At 36.8% G+C, this 15,695-nt stretch overlaps 1 protein-coding gene and 1 non-coding gene across 2 annotated transcripts in view; one reads left to right on the top strand and one right to left on the bottom strand.

Annotated features, from left to right (window-relative positions):
- The window catches only part of ROCK2 (Rho associated coiled-coil containing protein kinase 2), a 151,440-nt gene that overhangs the window by 45,536 nt on the left and 90,209 nt on the right, over nt 1–15,695 (bottom strand). Inside the window, exon 5 of the mRNA XM_012438823.3 lies at nt 5,652–5,912. Within this exon, the coding sequence (XP_012294246.2) occupies nt 5,652–5,912 (261 nt within the window). The remainder of the gene's footprint in view (nt 1–5,651; nt 5,913–15,695) is intronic.
- On the top strand, nt 3,934–4,044 carry LOC135269770 (U6 spliceosomal RNA). Its single transcript, XR_010338031.1, has one exon. It is a non-coding gene; the product is annotated as a U6 spliceosomal RNA (small nuclear RNA).

The raw sequence follows: 15,695 nt of genomic DNA on the forward strand, positions 1-15,695 counted from the left end.
TTAATATGCTATATATAGAGACATACACAAAATTAAATATAAACATGTGTGTATGTGGTTTATGGTTTAGTACATTTAGTATATACAATACATACCCCCTAACTCTGTCAGCTGACAAGGTCTAGAAGTAATGACAGTCTAGAAGCAATGAGTACATCTAGCACCCAATTACTGATTTCTAAATGCCTTCTTTAATAAAAAGAATCAGAGCTTCTTGGAGAAGCAGGTGATTCCAGAGCTGAGACAGAGAAAATATAAGACATCTTGAACATTGTACAGTGTCAAAAAAATAAGAAAACGCCTCACAAGGCGGGCATGTGGAAAGGACAAAGAAGCCAACCTAAGGAGCTTTCACAAGATGACAAACTGTGGACTGAGTTTCAAAATACGAATGGGAACTTGCCAGGCAAATTATTAGACAGCATATATATAGGCCAAGAATCATGATATATCATAGTACAGAAATAACTACATGTAACTCAAGACTTCTAAGCCATAAAGTACTGTCAAATGATAGAGAATAGGGTACAAAAGCAGGCAGGGGGTCATATCATCAGAAGAAATTTTATGTGACAAGCTAAGGAGTTCAAACTTAATTCAGTAGATGACAGAAATCTACTGAAGGGTATTAAGCTGGAATGCAGGATAATCAGGTATGCATTTTCAAAAGCTTTCTCAAATTATTTTATTTTAAATGCATCAGATTAAATGTGTATTTTCTAAATATATTTGATGTGTTATCATGGACAAAAACTATGATATATCGAGATAACTAACTGAAAACAAAAAATTGGTCAATTGAAAATCTTGGAGTTAGTCTAAAAACAACTGAAATGCTTCCTATAAAAGTAGAAAATAAAAACTGTAAATGGAATTTTTTAAAAGAATCATCTAAAGCTTCTGTTTCTGGTAAATTCTTCTGTTTCCAGTAAATTCAGTGTTTTCAGTAAATTCTCTCAATTTATGATATTTTTGTCCATAACACATCAAATACATTTAGCAAATACATATTTAATCTGATACATTTAAAATAATCTGAGAAACCTTTTGAAAATGTGTATATTTTTTAAAAAAATTACTTTAAAAAAAGCTACCAGTTAGCTTTTAAAAAATTACAGCCTCTATTTAATCAAACGGCATACACTAGAATATTAATGGATAAAAATCATATCCTATCTTCAGGTATTTTTTTTTTTTTTTTGAGATGGAGTCTCACTCTGTCACCCATGCTGGAGTGTAATGGCACCATCTCAACTGACTGCAACCTCCGCCTCCCAGGTTCAAGTGATTCTCCTGCCTCAGCCTCCTGAGTATCTATGTCAGACTATAGGCCTGCGCCACCACGCCCAGCTAATTTTTGTATTTTTAGTAGAGACAAGGTTTTGCCATGTTAGCCAGGCTGGTCTTAAACTCCTGACCTCAGGTGATCTACCCACCTCCGCCTCCCAAAGTGCTGGGATTACTGGCATGAGCCACCATGCCCAGCCTCTTCAGGTAATTTAAAATATTAACATATAGTCTTAAAAGGTGGTAAAGGTTGCTATAAAATGCATGACAGGCAAAGAGTAAACCCAATATAGCAGTTAGCTCTCAGCTTTCACTGAGACAAATCTACACATAAGTATCTTACAACGTGATTCTCACATTTAGATCAGTTTTTTCTTACTGAGAGAATAAGGGTAATAGAAGAACTGCATCCAGAAAGTTGTGTAATATATGATTTATCAATTATAGAATTTAATAAGATACCATTACTCTTAATTCTGATAGTGACAAGTTATTTTAGTCCTTATAAGTTTATAGTTGTATTTTATTTTTGCTTTTATCCATGGCATAACATTTTATAGGAAGCCAAAACAGCTGAATATAATTTGTGCATGTATGTCTATATTATAGATAATTTTGGCTAATTTTTCCTGTAAAGGGCGAGACTAAATATTTTGGCTTTGTAGGCCACACAGGGTCTCTGTCACACATTTTTCTTCTTCTTTTAAACAATCTTTTAAAAATGTAAAAATTATTTTTGGCATGTAAGCTGTATAAAACCAAGTCACAGGCCCTTGTGTTCTAGTTTGCTAATCCCTTCTGTAAGTGGATGAGAATGAAACTATGGACATTTCTTTTTATTTATTTATTTTTTTTTTGAGACAGGGTCTTGCTCTGTCACTCAGGCTGGAGGCAGTGGCCTGGCGCAATCTCAGCTCACTGCAACCTCCGCCTCCTGGGCTCAAGCAATTCTCATGCCTCAGGCACCCAAGGAGCTGGGATTACGGGCATGCACCATCATGTCTGGCTAATTTTTGTATTTTTAGTAGAAACAGGGGTTCACCTTGTTTGCCAGGCTGGTCTTGAACTCCTAGCCTCAAGCAATCTGCCCACCTTGGCCTCCCAAAGTGCTGGGATTACAGGGTGAGCCACCATGCCTGGCCAAAACTATGGACATTTCTAATGGCTTTAGTATAGTAACAATAATCAAACAAAGGCAAAGGAAGTGTTGAATCTTAAACTTGTAATAACACTACTCATGTTAACAACCAATAGAAAATTATAAATTCAATGTACTATAGTTTTAATAAAAAACTCTTTTGTTTTCAAACATTGTATAATTATCCTTAGTATTGCTTAAGGAATGGAGGTTGGGGGTAAAACAACACTTTTAAAGCTCAGTACTTGTTAAAAAAAATCTTTGACTACATCAGAATGAAGGATTTCTATTCAAACAAAGGAAGGCATGCATGGGTAACACACCTTAGAAGATGTTATCAGCAATATCTGTGGAATCACTATCTAAATTACATAAGGAATCCCTGTGCATGAACAAGAAACCAATTTAAAAGAGTTAAAAGATACAAACAGGTAATTCACAAAACAGAAATGGCTGACAAATATAGGAAGAGAGGTTTGTCATCATTAGTTACAAAATTAACATAACTGGCCAGGCACAGTGCCTCACATCTGTAATCCCAGCACTTTGAGAGGCTGAAGCAGGAGGATCACTTGAGCCCAGGAGTTTGAGACCAGCCTTGGCAACACACTACGAAACATTAAAAAATGAACCAGGTGTGGTGGTGCAATGCCTGAGGAGGATAAAGTGGGAGGATCCTTGAGCCCAGGGGTTTCAGGCTACAGTAACTATGATTACACCATAACACTCCAGCTTGGGCAATAGAGGAGACCCTGTCTATAACAACAACAACAACAAAAGATTAATGTAATTTTTATTTATTTACTTTTTCCTTGGCTAACTTAGTCCAATAAGATAAACTTAATTGTTTAAATATACTACTGTATATCAATGGAACTGGTAACCCTTAGAGAACTGAATAATAAGTATTAGCAAGGATATGGGGAGACAAGATCTCTCATGCACTACTAGTAAGAAGTTACAAACATTCACAGTCATTCTGGAGATCAGGCAATTCTTTATGTACCCTCTAATAGAGTAGTTTCACTTCCATGTTTATACTTAGAGAATCCCTTCTCAGCATATACATGGGACATGAATAAAGATGTTCAAGACAGTCTTGCTGTTAGCAGGGATTTGGAGGTGACCTAGAAATTCAACATCCAGGGGATAATAAGGTAAACTGATTGATAGATACTAAAGTAGCAGAAAGAAGCAATGAACTAACTGACATTTATCAGGGAGAGACATAAAAATCATGTTGAGTAACAAACGTAAACAAAATGACATCTATAGCAAGACACCGTTTATACCAACTAAGAACATATGTGCACACTACACTAATACTCTGCAAAAGCATATGGTAAACATATAGTAGCTATCTATTAGGGAGAGGAAAGAGAGAAGGGAGGAAAATATAAAATGAAAACAAGATGAGGCCTTTGTGTTGACTACTTATGACAATAAACTATGAACCAAGGAATATAATCAACTCAACTGTCTGTACCTGAGTTTAAAAACAGTAAACAGTGCTGACTTCGGCAGCACATATACTAAAATTAGAACGATACAGAGAAGATACAGAGGCATGGCCTCTGCACAAGCATAACATGCAAATTCTTGAAGAAGTCCATATTTTAAAAATTTATTAGAAACAATAAATGTAAAAAATAGTAAACAAAATTAGGCCATAATTTTGCCTTGTAAAGAGACAATTTAAGTATTTCAATAGCTGATTTTAGTATTTGCTTACATGCTTATACAATTATTCTGTAGGTACCATATTCTATCCTGTTCCCCATATTCTCCTACTCTACACCTTTCTCTCCTTAACCACCCTTATCCTCCCTAAAAACATGTGATATGATTTATTTCTCTGCACCCCAGCCCCAAAAGTTTTTGATTTAATGAAAATCCAAATACATTCATGGAAGTACAGCACAAAACATCTTCTATTATGTGTATCAGGCATAAACGAGTTGAGCATTCTATTAGGAAATTATTTCATACTTCATTTTCATTAAAGGTAATTTTCACTGTTAATCATTTCATACTACATTATACCAAATACCACAAGAGGGAGCTTTGGGTACAATAAAAAACTCTACCTATTAAATTACATCGATTACTGGTTGCAGAACATAATAACAGACTCTATCAAGAAGACCAAAAATGTAAAGAGATGTTAAGTTTTAGCTGGGTAGATTAAGATGGAGAGAAATGGCCTATAAAGTATAGCACAAATTCTGACTATGTGAGGAAATTATGGACATTATGACATTAAAGAATGATCAGTCCGGTTAGGATTATTAGAAAGAACCTTAAAGCCACGGTAAAATCTGAGATGAGCTTGGAAGAAGCCGGAATGCTGATAAAGGTAGAATCATTAATAAAAGTGAGTGTCATACAGGTGACATGAGTAAGTTAAGAGGTAGAGAGAAAATTATCTTAACTCGAAAGAAACATTTGACTAGGTAACTACCAAGAAATAGGATTAGCTTTATAAGCATACTGGAAAGTTATGAAAAACATACAAAAGATGAAATACAGTTTGCTGTCAATATATATTAACATTTGTAAGTCACCTCCTAGGTCCAACAAAGGAATACAAAGGAAATAAAACCCAAACCCTCTCCATCAAGAATTACTGCACACTTACAGAGAAAAGGGTAAGATATAAATTTTACAACCAAAATAAATCAATATCATAATTAACTACAAGGTTAATGCCACTGAACCTATTAATCATCATATGAATTGATCAACAAGAAAAGCATCACAATAGATAATGTTCCCACATTTATTCTGCATGGCTGATGCAGAGGGAATGAGCAGGAGGTGGTAAGATAAATTTCTTTACTTACTTTTACCTCCTCTTTTAAAGAAAAAAAAAAAAGCAGAAACAACAATGGTAGTGGAAATACCCATTTAACTTAATTTAGATTTTCTGTCCTCCTTCACCTAGATTATACACATGAACCAATTCTGATTAGTAGCAAATGCTTGTCTACAGTCTATGAGGAAGATAACTAAGTTAGCTAAGTTTTTATTTTTCTTGGTGAGTACTCTATAGCTACATAAATGACTGCTAAAAAAAAGTTTTAAATTGGTTTTATCTTGTTTGGGTTGTTATACAGTTATGAAAACTAAATTTACCTTTGCTCAAAACTATGAAGATGCGATTTAATGTATTTCATTTATTTTTGTCCCTCAAAACACTGGCATTTAAAAAAAATTGCTTACTTACTTCATCCATCTTCATACATGTGCCAAAATCTGCTAATTTTAGATGTCCATGTTTATCCAAGAGCATGTTGTCAGGCTTCACATCTCTGTGTATTAAACCCATGGAGTGTATTGCATCCAGAGCAAGAACAACTTCAGCAGTGTAAAATTTGGCCCATTTTTCAGGCACATCATAATTACTCATGAGGTTTACAAGGTCTCCACCAGGCATGTACTCCATTACCATGTACAGATACCTATCATCTTGAAAGGCATAAAAGAGCTGGAAAATAAAAGGAAAAGAAAACATTTTTTAAAACCCAAACCCAAAACCATAATCAGAACAAAAATTTAAAAAGTTATTATTACTATTGAAAAAGGCAAACTATTTTGCAACCAAAACTAAGTTAAAATTTATGAGATCTTTTATTTTAGACTTGAGCATATGTAATAGAAAAACAGTATCAGAAAAAATTTTTATATGGGTACCTCATTCAAGCATAAATGAATATTTCCCCTCATGGAGAACACAATACAGGAGAAACTATTTAAATAGAAATATTTAAAAAAAGAAACAGAATAGGAACAAGGAACATAAAAGGTGAAAGAATGACGGAAGAATTCACTATAGTTTAAAGAAAATAACTTTCTGAAAACTAGATGAACTACTGCACATAACTCACACAAAGAAGAGCTGAGGAGGTAGGAGCAATTTAAAATTCTAGAAATACTAGATTCAATGGATACAAGAAGAGGTAATAAGCCTCATCAATGGAAAGAATGAGTCACTAGTAGCTATATTTGGAACAGGGTTAACTCTTCTCTCCCCTTCCCCATTACCTTGTTCATGATAAACAAGAGACACTCTGTGTACTGAGACTATAGCAGTAGCACTGGGACCAGAGAAAGAAGATACCAATCCAGGTTGCTATTGGCCCCCCAAAAAGACAGAGAAACCACAATGTCAGAAGAAAACCTACGTGTACATTCTACCAAACAACATGTCACAACCCTCCCAGAAACAAGCAATGCAAACACAAAAGTCTTCCACATACAAACAGGAAAAAGATAAAACTAAGAATTAATCTCTGAGAAAAACCAACATCATGAAATAGAGAAATGGCAATTTGAGAAACAAAATTAATATTCGAGAAAATGTTTAGTAAGACAAACCGAAGACAGCTTTAAATATGTAAAATTGGCCAGCTGCAGTGGCTCACACCTGCAATCCCAGCAATTTGGGAGGCTGAGCAGGTGGATCACCTGAGGTCAGGAGTTAGAGACCAGCCTGGCCAACATGGTGAAACCCTGTCTCTACTAAAAATACAAACAATTAGCAGGGCATGTTGGCGTGTGCCTGTAATCCCAGGAACTTGGGAGGTTGAGTGAGGCAGGAGAATCACTTAAACCCGGGAGGCAGAGGTTGCGGTGAGCCAAGATCCCTCCATTGCACTCCAGCCTGGGCAACAAGAGGAAAACTGTCTCCAAAAAAAAAAAAAAAAAAGTGTGTGTGTGCGTGTGTGGGTGATGTCACATCAATTAAACATTAGGCTGATATGAGGACAGAAAAAAACCCTGAGGTCTAAGAATTTACTATATGACTGATGATAGATGAACAGATTAGAGTTAGAAAATTGAGAAAATGAACATTCTCTGAATACACTGAAGGAGTAAGAGATGAAATACAGAGCAATGTCTACCTAAAAGCAGTTCTAGAGAGAGTACAGACTAGAACGACAAAGGAATAAACAAAAATTTCTAGAAATGAGTAAAGTTAAATATCTAAGATCAAGAAAATCTCTACATGAACAGAGACTTTACACAGCTAGGGCTAAATTTTCAGAAATCCAAGAGAAAAATCCTGTTTCCAAAAAATGTCATATATACAAAAACATAAAATCATATTTTCAACAAACCTCTCAGCCAACATACTGAATATAAAAGGCAACACAGCTATATCTTCAAAGTTTTGAGGGAAAATAATTTTGATTCTAGAATATGGCAGACAAGAAAACAAATGAGATGACGAAATGAAATTTTATAAATAACAGACCATTTTCAAAAAAATTATTCAAGACTATAGTTTGACAAAATGAAACACAGCTGGGTGCAGTGGCTCATGCCTGTAATCCCAGCACTTTGGAAGGCAGAGGCAGGCAGATCCCCTGAGGTCAGAAATTCGAGATCAGCCTGGCTAACTTGGCAAAACCCCCATCTCTACTAAAATTACAAAAATGAGCCAGGCGTGGTGGTGCATGCCTGTAATTCCAGCTAATCAGGAGGCTGAGGTGGGAGAACTGCTGAAACTTGGCAAGCAGAGGTTGCAGTGAGCTGAGATTGTGCCACTGCACTCCAACCTGGGTGAAAGATTTAGACTCTGGCGGGGGTTGGGGTGGGGTGGGCGGGGCAGAAAAAGAATAAATCCAAGTAAGAGGATTATGTGAGACATAATTTAAAAATAGAAGGCATCAGGATGCAGAGAAGGAAGAAATAGGAAAGCATGATAAGGCTGGTTACCAAATAGAGAGCGGGGGGTTATGTGGGGGTGTTACCAAATTGAGAAAGAGAGAGAAAGTGTGTGTGTGTGTATTCATCTGTTGGTGTATAATGTGCTTAAATGATTACAGGAAATATGCAAATAAATGAAGAGACCACCTCATGTACATGGATTGGAAGAATCAATATTATCAAAATGGCAACTCTCCCCAGACTGATCAGTGCAATCTCCACCTCAATCCCAGTGGATCTTTTACAGAAACCAACAAACAGGTCCTAAAATTTATTTGGAAATGCAAAAGACTCAGAAAAGCCAAAACAATCTGGAACTAGAACAAAGCAGGAGGACTTACATTATTACAAAACTTACTACAAAATTACAATAATCAAGACAATACTGGCCAGGCACGGTGGTTCTCACCGGTAATCCCAACACTTGGGGAGGCCCAAGTGGGAGGATGACTTGAGGCCAGGAATTCGAGACCAGCCTGGGCAATAAAGTAAGACTATGTCCGTACACAAATTTTAAAAATTAGCCAGGAGTGGTGTATACCTGTAGTCTTGGCTACTTGGGAGGCTGAGGTGGGAGGATCACTTGAGCCCAAGAGTTTGAGGCTTACAGTGAGCTATAATTGGACCACTCTACACCAGCCTGTGCAACAAAGTGAAATATGACTAATGGCATATAAAAAGATGTATAGGTCAACTGAACACTACTGTACAGAACTGAGAATCCAGAAATGAAAACTTTTTTTGACAAAGGTGCCAGGGCAATTGAGGGGAAAAAATTTTAAAAAAGTGTGAACAACTAGATAGCTACAGTCAAAAAGGTAAATATTTTTAGACCCTTACCTCACACCATAGGCAACAATTAACACAGAATGAATTACAGGCCTAAATTTAAGAGTTAAAACTACAAAAACCTTAGAACAACACAGGAGAATATCTTCATGGCCTTAGATTAGGCAAGGTTTCTTAGATATAACACCAAATACACAACTGACAAAATAAAAAACTGATACATAGTATTTTATCAAAATAAAAATTTTCTGGCTTGAAAAGATACTATTAATAAAACGAGAAGATGAGCCACAGGTCGGGAGGAAATATTTACAAGTGATATATATAGCATTAGTCATTAGGGAAATGCACACTAAAACCACAATGACATACCACTTAACACCCATCAGAATAGCTATACTAAAAAAGAGAAAATATTAAGTGTTGGTAAGAATGCAAAATGGCACAACCACTTTGGAAACCAGTCTGATAATTTCTTACAAAGTTAAACATAAATGTAGTAGACAATCAAGGATTTCACACCTATGTATCTATCTAAAAGAAATGAAATATATCCACCAAAGACTAATAAGTAAATATTCATATCATCATTATTCACTTGTCGTAATGGCCAAAAAGTGGAAGCAATTCAAATGTCCATCAACTGGTAAATGAACAAACAAAATAGAGTACATCTCTATACTGTTTACACCCAAACTGGGTGTTCTGCAATACAATTTGAACGTTAACCATCAAGGCTTATGGGCATGAGATCCCACAAGTGAAGAGCTAAGTCTTCCACAAAATTTCCCTCACTTCAGAAGTCAACTGCACTCTGGGGATCCCCAGGTTCCCTCTATTTTGGACTTACTGGCTACAAATTCAGGAGTTCCCACAACCTCCTCAGGCTTAACAATTTACTAGGGTAACTCACAGAACTCAGGATAGTGCTATATTTACGATTACAGTTTTATTACAAAGGATATACACCGGACAAAGTCTGGAAGAGATTACAGAGCTTCTGCACCCTCTTTCTGTGGAATGAAAGTGCATCACTCTCCTGGCACCAGATCATCAATGTGTTCACCAACCAGGAAGCTCCACTGAGTGTCAATATCCAGAGTTTCTATGGGGACCCTATTACATAGACATTATTGATTAAATCACTGGCCAAATGATTAAACTCAATCTCTACTCTCCCGACAACGCCTTCTCCCTCTCCCAGGAGGTCTGGCAGCTGAAAGCCTTAGCCTTCTAATCATGTGTTTGGTCTTTTGTAGTGGTCAGCCCTCAACCTGAAGCTATCAGGAGGCCACCTGAGTCACCTCATTGGTATAACAAAGACACTCCTGTCAGTCAGGAAATTCCAGGGCTTTTGAAGCTCTGTGCCAGAAATAGTAACAAAGACTAGATATATTATTTATTATACCACACCATACAATGGAATACCACTCAGCACTAAAAAGGAATGAAGTATAACAAATGTTACAGTGTGGATGAACCTTGAAAACAGTATGCTAAGGAAAAGTGCCAGATGCAAAAGACAACATATTGTATGATTCCATTTATATGACATGCCTAGAAAAAGCAAATCTACAGGGACAGAAAGCACATTAATGGTTGCCTGGGGCTTAGAGGGTAACAGGAAATGTCAATAAAGGCTACAACTAACCGCTTTGGGATGGTGGAAATGCTCTAAAATCAGACAGTAGTGATGGTTGCATAATGTTGTACATATCCTAAAACTCACTAAATCATACACTTAACACAGATGAATTTTATGGTATGGAAATAAGACCTCAATGAAGTTCTATGATAAAGTAGTATTACAAAGGTATAAAAAGTTGTATACCTCAATAAAGTTGTATAGTTACTACACATACTCAATAAAATTAATTTTGAAAACTTAAATGTGCATGTTAAAATGGTAAATATAGCAACTAGAACAACAAAAAAGAGATACTACACATATTTTCCATCAGAATAAAGGCAGTAATTCTTATTTTATTTATAAGAGAGAAAAAAATGGGGCTGGGTGCAGTGGCTCATGCTAGTAATCCTAGCACTTTGGGAGGCTGAGGTGGGTGGATCACCTGAGGTCAGGAGTTTGGGACCAGCCTGGCCAACATGGTGAAATCCCGTCTCTACTAAAAATACAAAAAATTAGCCAGATGTGGTGCCGGGCTCCTGTAATCCCAGCTACTCGGGAGGCTGAGGCAGGAGAATCGCTTGAACCCAGGGGGCAGAGGTTTGCAGTGAGCCAAGATTGTGCCACTTCACTCCAGCCTGGGCAAAAGAACAAAACTCCGTCTCAAAAACAAAAAAGAGAGGGAGAGAGAAAAAATGGAAAAAACCTGAATGTCCATTAATATAGGCATAGATAAATAATCGTCACAACTCCCTATAAGGATATAATAAAAAGGAATAAAATAAAAAGGAATGAAATATTTATATGCATCATGGATGAATCTCAAAACAATTTTGTTGAGTCAAAGAAGTCAAATAGAATAGATACTGCAGAAGAAAAGATCCATGAACTTTAGGACATAGCAAAAAACTATACAAAATGAAGTATGAAAGAAAAAAAGACTGGTGTGAAAAAGAGTACCAGTTACTTATCGGACAACATCAAGCAGATTACACATGTGTAAGTCTGAGAAAGGGGACAGGGGTTTAGGAGACAGGAGCTGAGACAGAAAAAACATTTAAAGAAATAATGGCCAAACTACCTCCAAGTTTGATGAACTCCATAAACCCATAATTCTAAGAAGCTCCAATAAATACCAAGCAAGGTAAACCAAGCTAATTAAAGCAATGTGTTACTGGTGGCAAGAACAGATAAACAACTCAGTGAGACACAGAGCCCCAAAACAGACCTATGCACATATGGATAAATCAATGACAATATAAAAAGTTAACATACACCAGTGGGGAACAGAAAGCTTTGTCAGTATGTAATATTGGAACAACTGAATATCCATATGGAAACAAATGAAATTTAATCCTTAAGTATCAATTCTGGGCTGATTATAGGTGCTACGGTCTGAATATTTTGTGTTCCCTCAAAATTCATATGAAATCTTAATTAAAAAATCAATTCTGGGCTGATCGTACGTGCTATGGTCTGAATATTTTGTGTTCCCTCAAAATTCATATGAAATCTTAATGACGGTATGATAAAACCATCATCCTAAGGGGACAGTATTAGAAGGGGCTTCTGGGAAAATGAGTAGGTCATGGAGGCCATTTGAGTCACCTTGTTAGCATAACATGAACTCAGCCCTCATAAATGGGTTTACTGCCCTTATAAAATAGGCCCAAGGGAGCTCACTCACCCCCTTCTACCATGTGAGAACACAGGAACAAGGTGCCATATATGATAAAGCAGATTCTCACCAGGCAACAAATCTGCCAGCACCTTGATCTTGGACTTCCCAGCAACCAGAACTTTGGGAAATAATGTCTTTTGTTTATAAGCTACTTGGTTTATGATATTTTGTTTTAGAAGCCCTAATGGACTATGATAGGACAGACTAACAGGGAAAAAATAAAAGTCAGAAAGGTAACATAGCAGAGTATCATTATGATCTCAAGGTAGGAACAAATTTTAATGAACACAAAAGGCCATTAACCATAAAAGTTTGATTAAACTTTTATGGCACTAAAATCATGAATTACTATTCATTAAAACATACTATAAAAGGAGTCAGAAGCCAAGCCACACAGAGGGTATCAGAGCTCAGAAAGGGAAGGAGGACCATTCACATGTAAGGACAGGTGCCATGGGATACCAAAGTCCAAGTGAGACACAGTAGGGACAGGACTCTACCCTCACCTTGACAAACGCAGTTTTTCCTTCCAGTTGATGGCTGGAACTTGAGGAAACTAAGATAAGCAGGATCCCACACTAAATCTTATCAAGGCGCCATACTCAGTGATTGCAAGATCTTAAAGAAACAAAAATACACAGCATCCCACCTTAAACCTTACCCCAGGGAGTTAATCCTATCGCCCATATGTGCATAAGACCAGAAGAATGGCTAATCTTTACACCTTGCCTCCTTCTGATACTAAACTCCCCATCCAGGGAGAGGCTTATTCACTATTTTTAAAAATCATGCCATGTGTGTACTAACAAGATTTCCCACTGCGCCTGCACACCTTGTGCTCCACCCTGCACATGTAATGACATTCACATATCTCATGCTTATTTATGTCACCATGGTTCCTAAAACACCAAAAAGACCTGTCTTCAGGGAGCCAGCTGGAAAACTCTTGCTCCAGTGCTGTCTCCCTTGTGTTCCAGCATCAGCTATGAATAAAGCCTTGTCTGGGACACCTTCTTGCCTCGTTTCATTTTCCAGTGCATAGGAGCCTAAGAACCTGTGGTTGGTAACACAAGAAGAGTCCAAAGGACATCCAAGCAAAGGGGCAGCCTAGTGGGGGATAATACAGCCAAAAAGGGTAAGTCAAGGTAAGACTATGGAAATGTTCAAAACTGAAAGAAAATAAATGTGATACAGTTTGAAACTGGATCCTCCTGCTATAAAAGGTATTATTGGAACAACTGGTGAAAACATGAATGGGATCTGAATATTAATCAGTAATGTATCAATGTTAATTTCCTCATTTTGAAGCAGCATTTTTGGCCCAAATGTAAGTGCAAAGGAAATACCATATTTCAAAATCTATTTAAACTTTGCAAACAAGGAGCTTCTTCTACCTAACCTTCTATTGGAAATGATTAACCTGAAACTAACAAAAGAAAAATTTTTAAATTTTCTGAAAGTGTCTTCTCCAAGTAAAAAATATGTTAAGTCAAAATTATATGCTTGAAGTCAACATTAAGTCATAAATAATGTATTAGTATGTACTCCTGATAAGACAGCATGAAAATGGCACTTTACAATCTTTCTCCCAAAAACCCATAACCCTAGTCTACTACATAAGAAAAACATCAGACAAATTCCAATAGAGGAGCATCCACATCCTATAATTCATATACTCCTCAAAACTGTCAAGGTCATCAAAAACAAGGAAAGTGTGAGAAATTGTCACAGCCAAGAAGAGCCTAGGAAGACACGATAACTAAATGTAATGTGGTATTCTGGATGGGATCCTGAAACATTAGGTAAAACTAAAGCAACTAAAGAACATCAGATAAAAACTAAAAAAATGTGAATAAAGACTTTAGTTAATAATAATCTATCAATATTGTTTCATTCATATATTTGTAAGATATTAGTAACAGGGAAAACTATTGGGGACAGATAGGAACTTTATACTCTGCTCAATTTTTTTTATAAATCTAAAACTTAAAAAAAATTAAGTCTATGATGAAAACCAATCATATGTTAGTGGATAATAACAGTATTTGGCAATACTTAGTTGTGTGAAAGGACATTTTCAAAGATGAATATGTAAAATATTTGTATACACCAGCATTAGCAGATGAGTATTTGCACTTAATTTTGATGACAGGAAATACTAATTGTGGACCCCAGATGAGCAAAATGCTATCGAATCCAAAAAAAGAATTTCATTCTTGTCATTGGTAGACTTGTATTTTTAAAACTGTATTTATTACCTTTTGATTTTCACCAACAAAGATTGAGTAGAATTTTGTTTTCTCATTATATAAATACTTACATAATGTGTTCAACTTTGCCTCCTAGGGTTGCAAAGCCTAAAATATTTACCATCTGGCCCTTTACCAAAAAATGTTTGCAATTCCTGGTGTAACTGAAATGAGACTGGCCATGGCTGGTAATTGTGAAGCTGAGTGAACTGTACATGGGGATTCAATATACTTTCTTTTCTACTTTGGGATATGTTTGAAATTTATCATAATACATTTTTAAAACAGAAAAATGTATCAACAGGCTGGGTGCAGTGGCTCATATCTATAATCCCAGGGCTTTGGTAAGCAGAGGTGGGAGGAATGCTTGAGGCCAGGAGTTCGAAATCAGCATAGGAAACATAGTGAGATCCCGGTCTTTATAACAAATGAGCCATGGCATGGTGGTAAATGCTTACAGTACCAGCTACTTGGGAGACCGACGTGAGAGGATCGTTTCTGTCCAGGGTTTTGAGGGTACAGTGAGCTATGATCTTGTCACTGTGCTAAATGCAGCCTGGGCAACAGAGTGAGCCCTGACTCTTTAAAAAAAAAGAATGTTTTTCTTGAAAACTTTGAAAGCAAGTTCATTCAAGCCTCATGAAATGGTTTATATTTTATATAAACCATACCAAAGCACATAAAAAAGTAGTATGCTTCCCTATTATGTCTATTAGTCTTTCCATAATAAGAAAACCAAAAGCCCATGTTTAAATAATTAAATTAAAAGTAAATCGGGCGGGTGCAGTGGCTAATGCCTGTAATCCCGGCACTTTTTTTTTTGAGATGGAGTTTCGCTCTTGTTACCCAGGCTGTAGTGCAATGGCGTGATCTCAGCTCACCGCAACCTCCATCTCCTGGGTTCAGGCAATTCTCCTGCCTCAGCCTCCCGAGTAGCTGGGACTACAGGCGTGCGCCACCATGCCCAGCTAATTTTTTGTATTTTTAGTAGAGATGGGGTTTCACCATGTTGACCAGGATGGTCTCGATCTCTTGACCTCATGATCCACCCGTCTTGGCCTCCCAAAGTGCTAGGATTATAGGCGTGAGCCACCGCGCGCGGCCAATCCCGGCACTTTGAGAGGCCAAGGTGGATGGATGGCAAGGTCAGGAGATCTAGACCATTCCAACATGGTGAAACTCCCATGTTTACTAAAATACAAAAAATATTAG

Source organism: Aotus nancymaae, unplaced genomic scaffold, assembly GCF_030222135.1.
Source record: "Aotus nancymaae isolate 86718 unplaced genomic scaffold, 86718_ANA_hifiasm-v0.15.2.pri h1tg000057l, whole genome shotgun sequence".
Classification (NCBI taxonomy): domain Eukaryota; kingdom Metazoa; phylum Chordata; class Mammalia; order Primates; family Aotidae; genus Aotus; species Aotus nancymaae.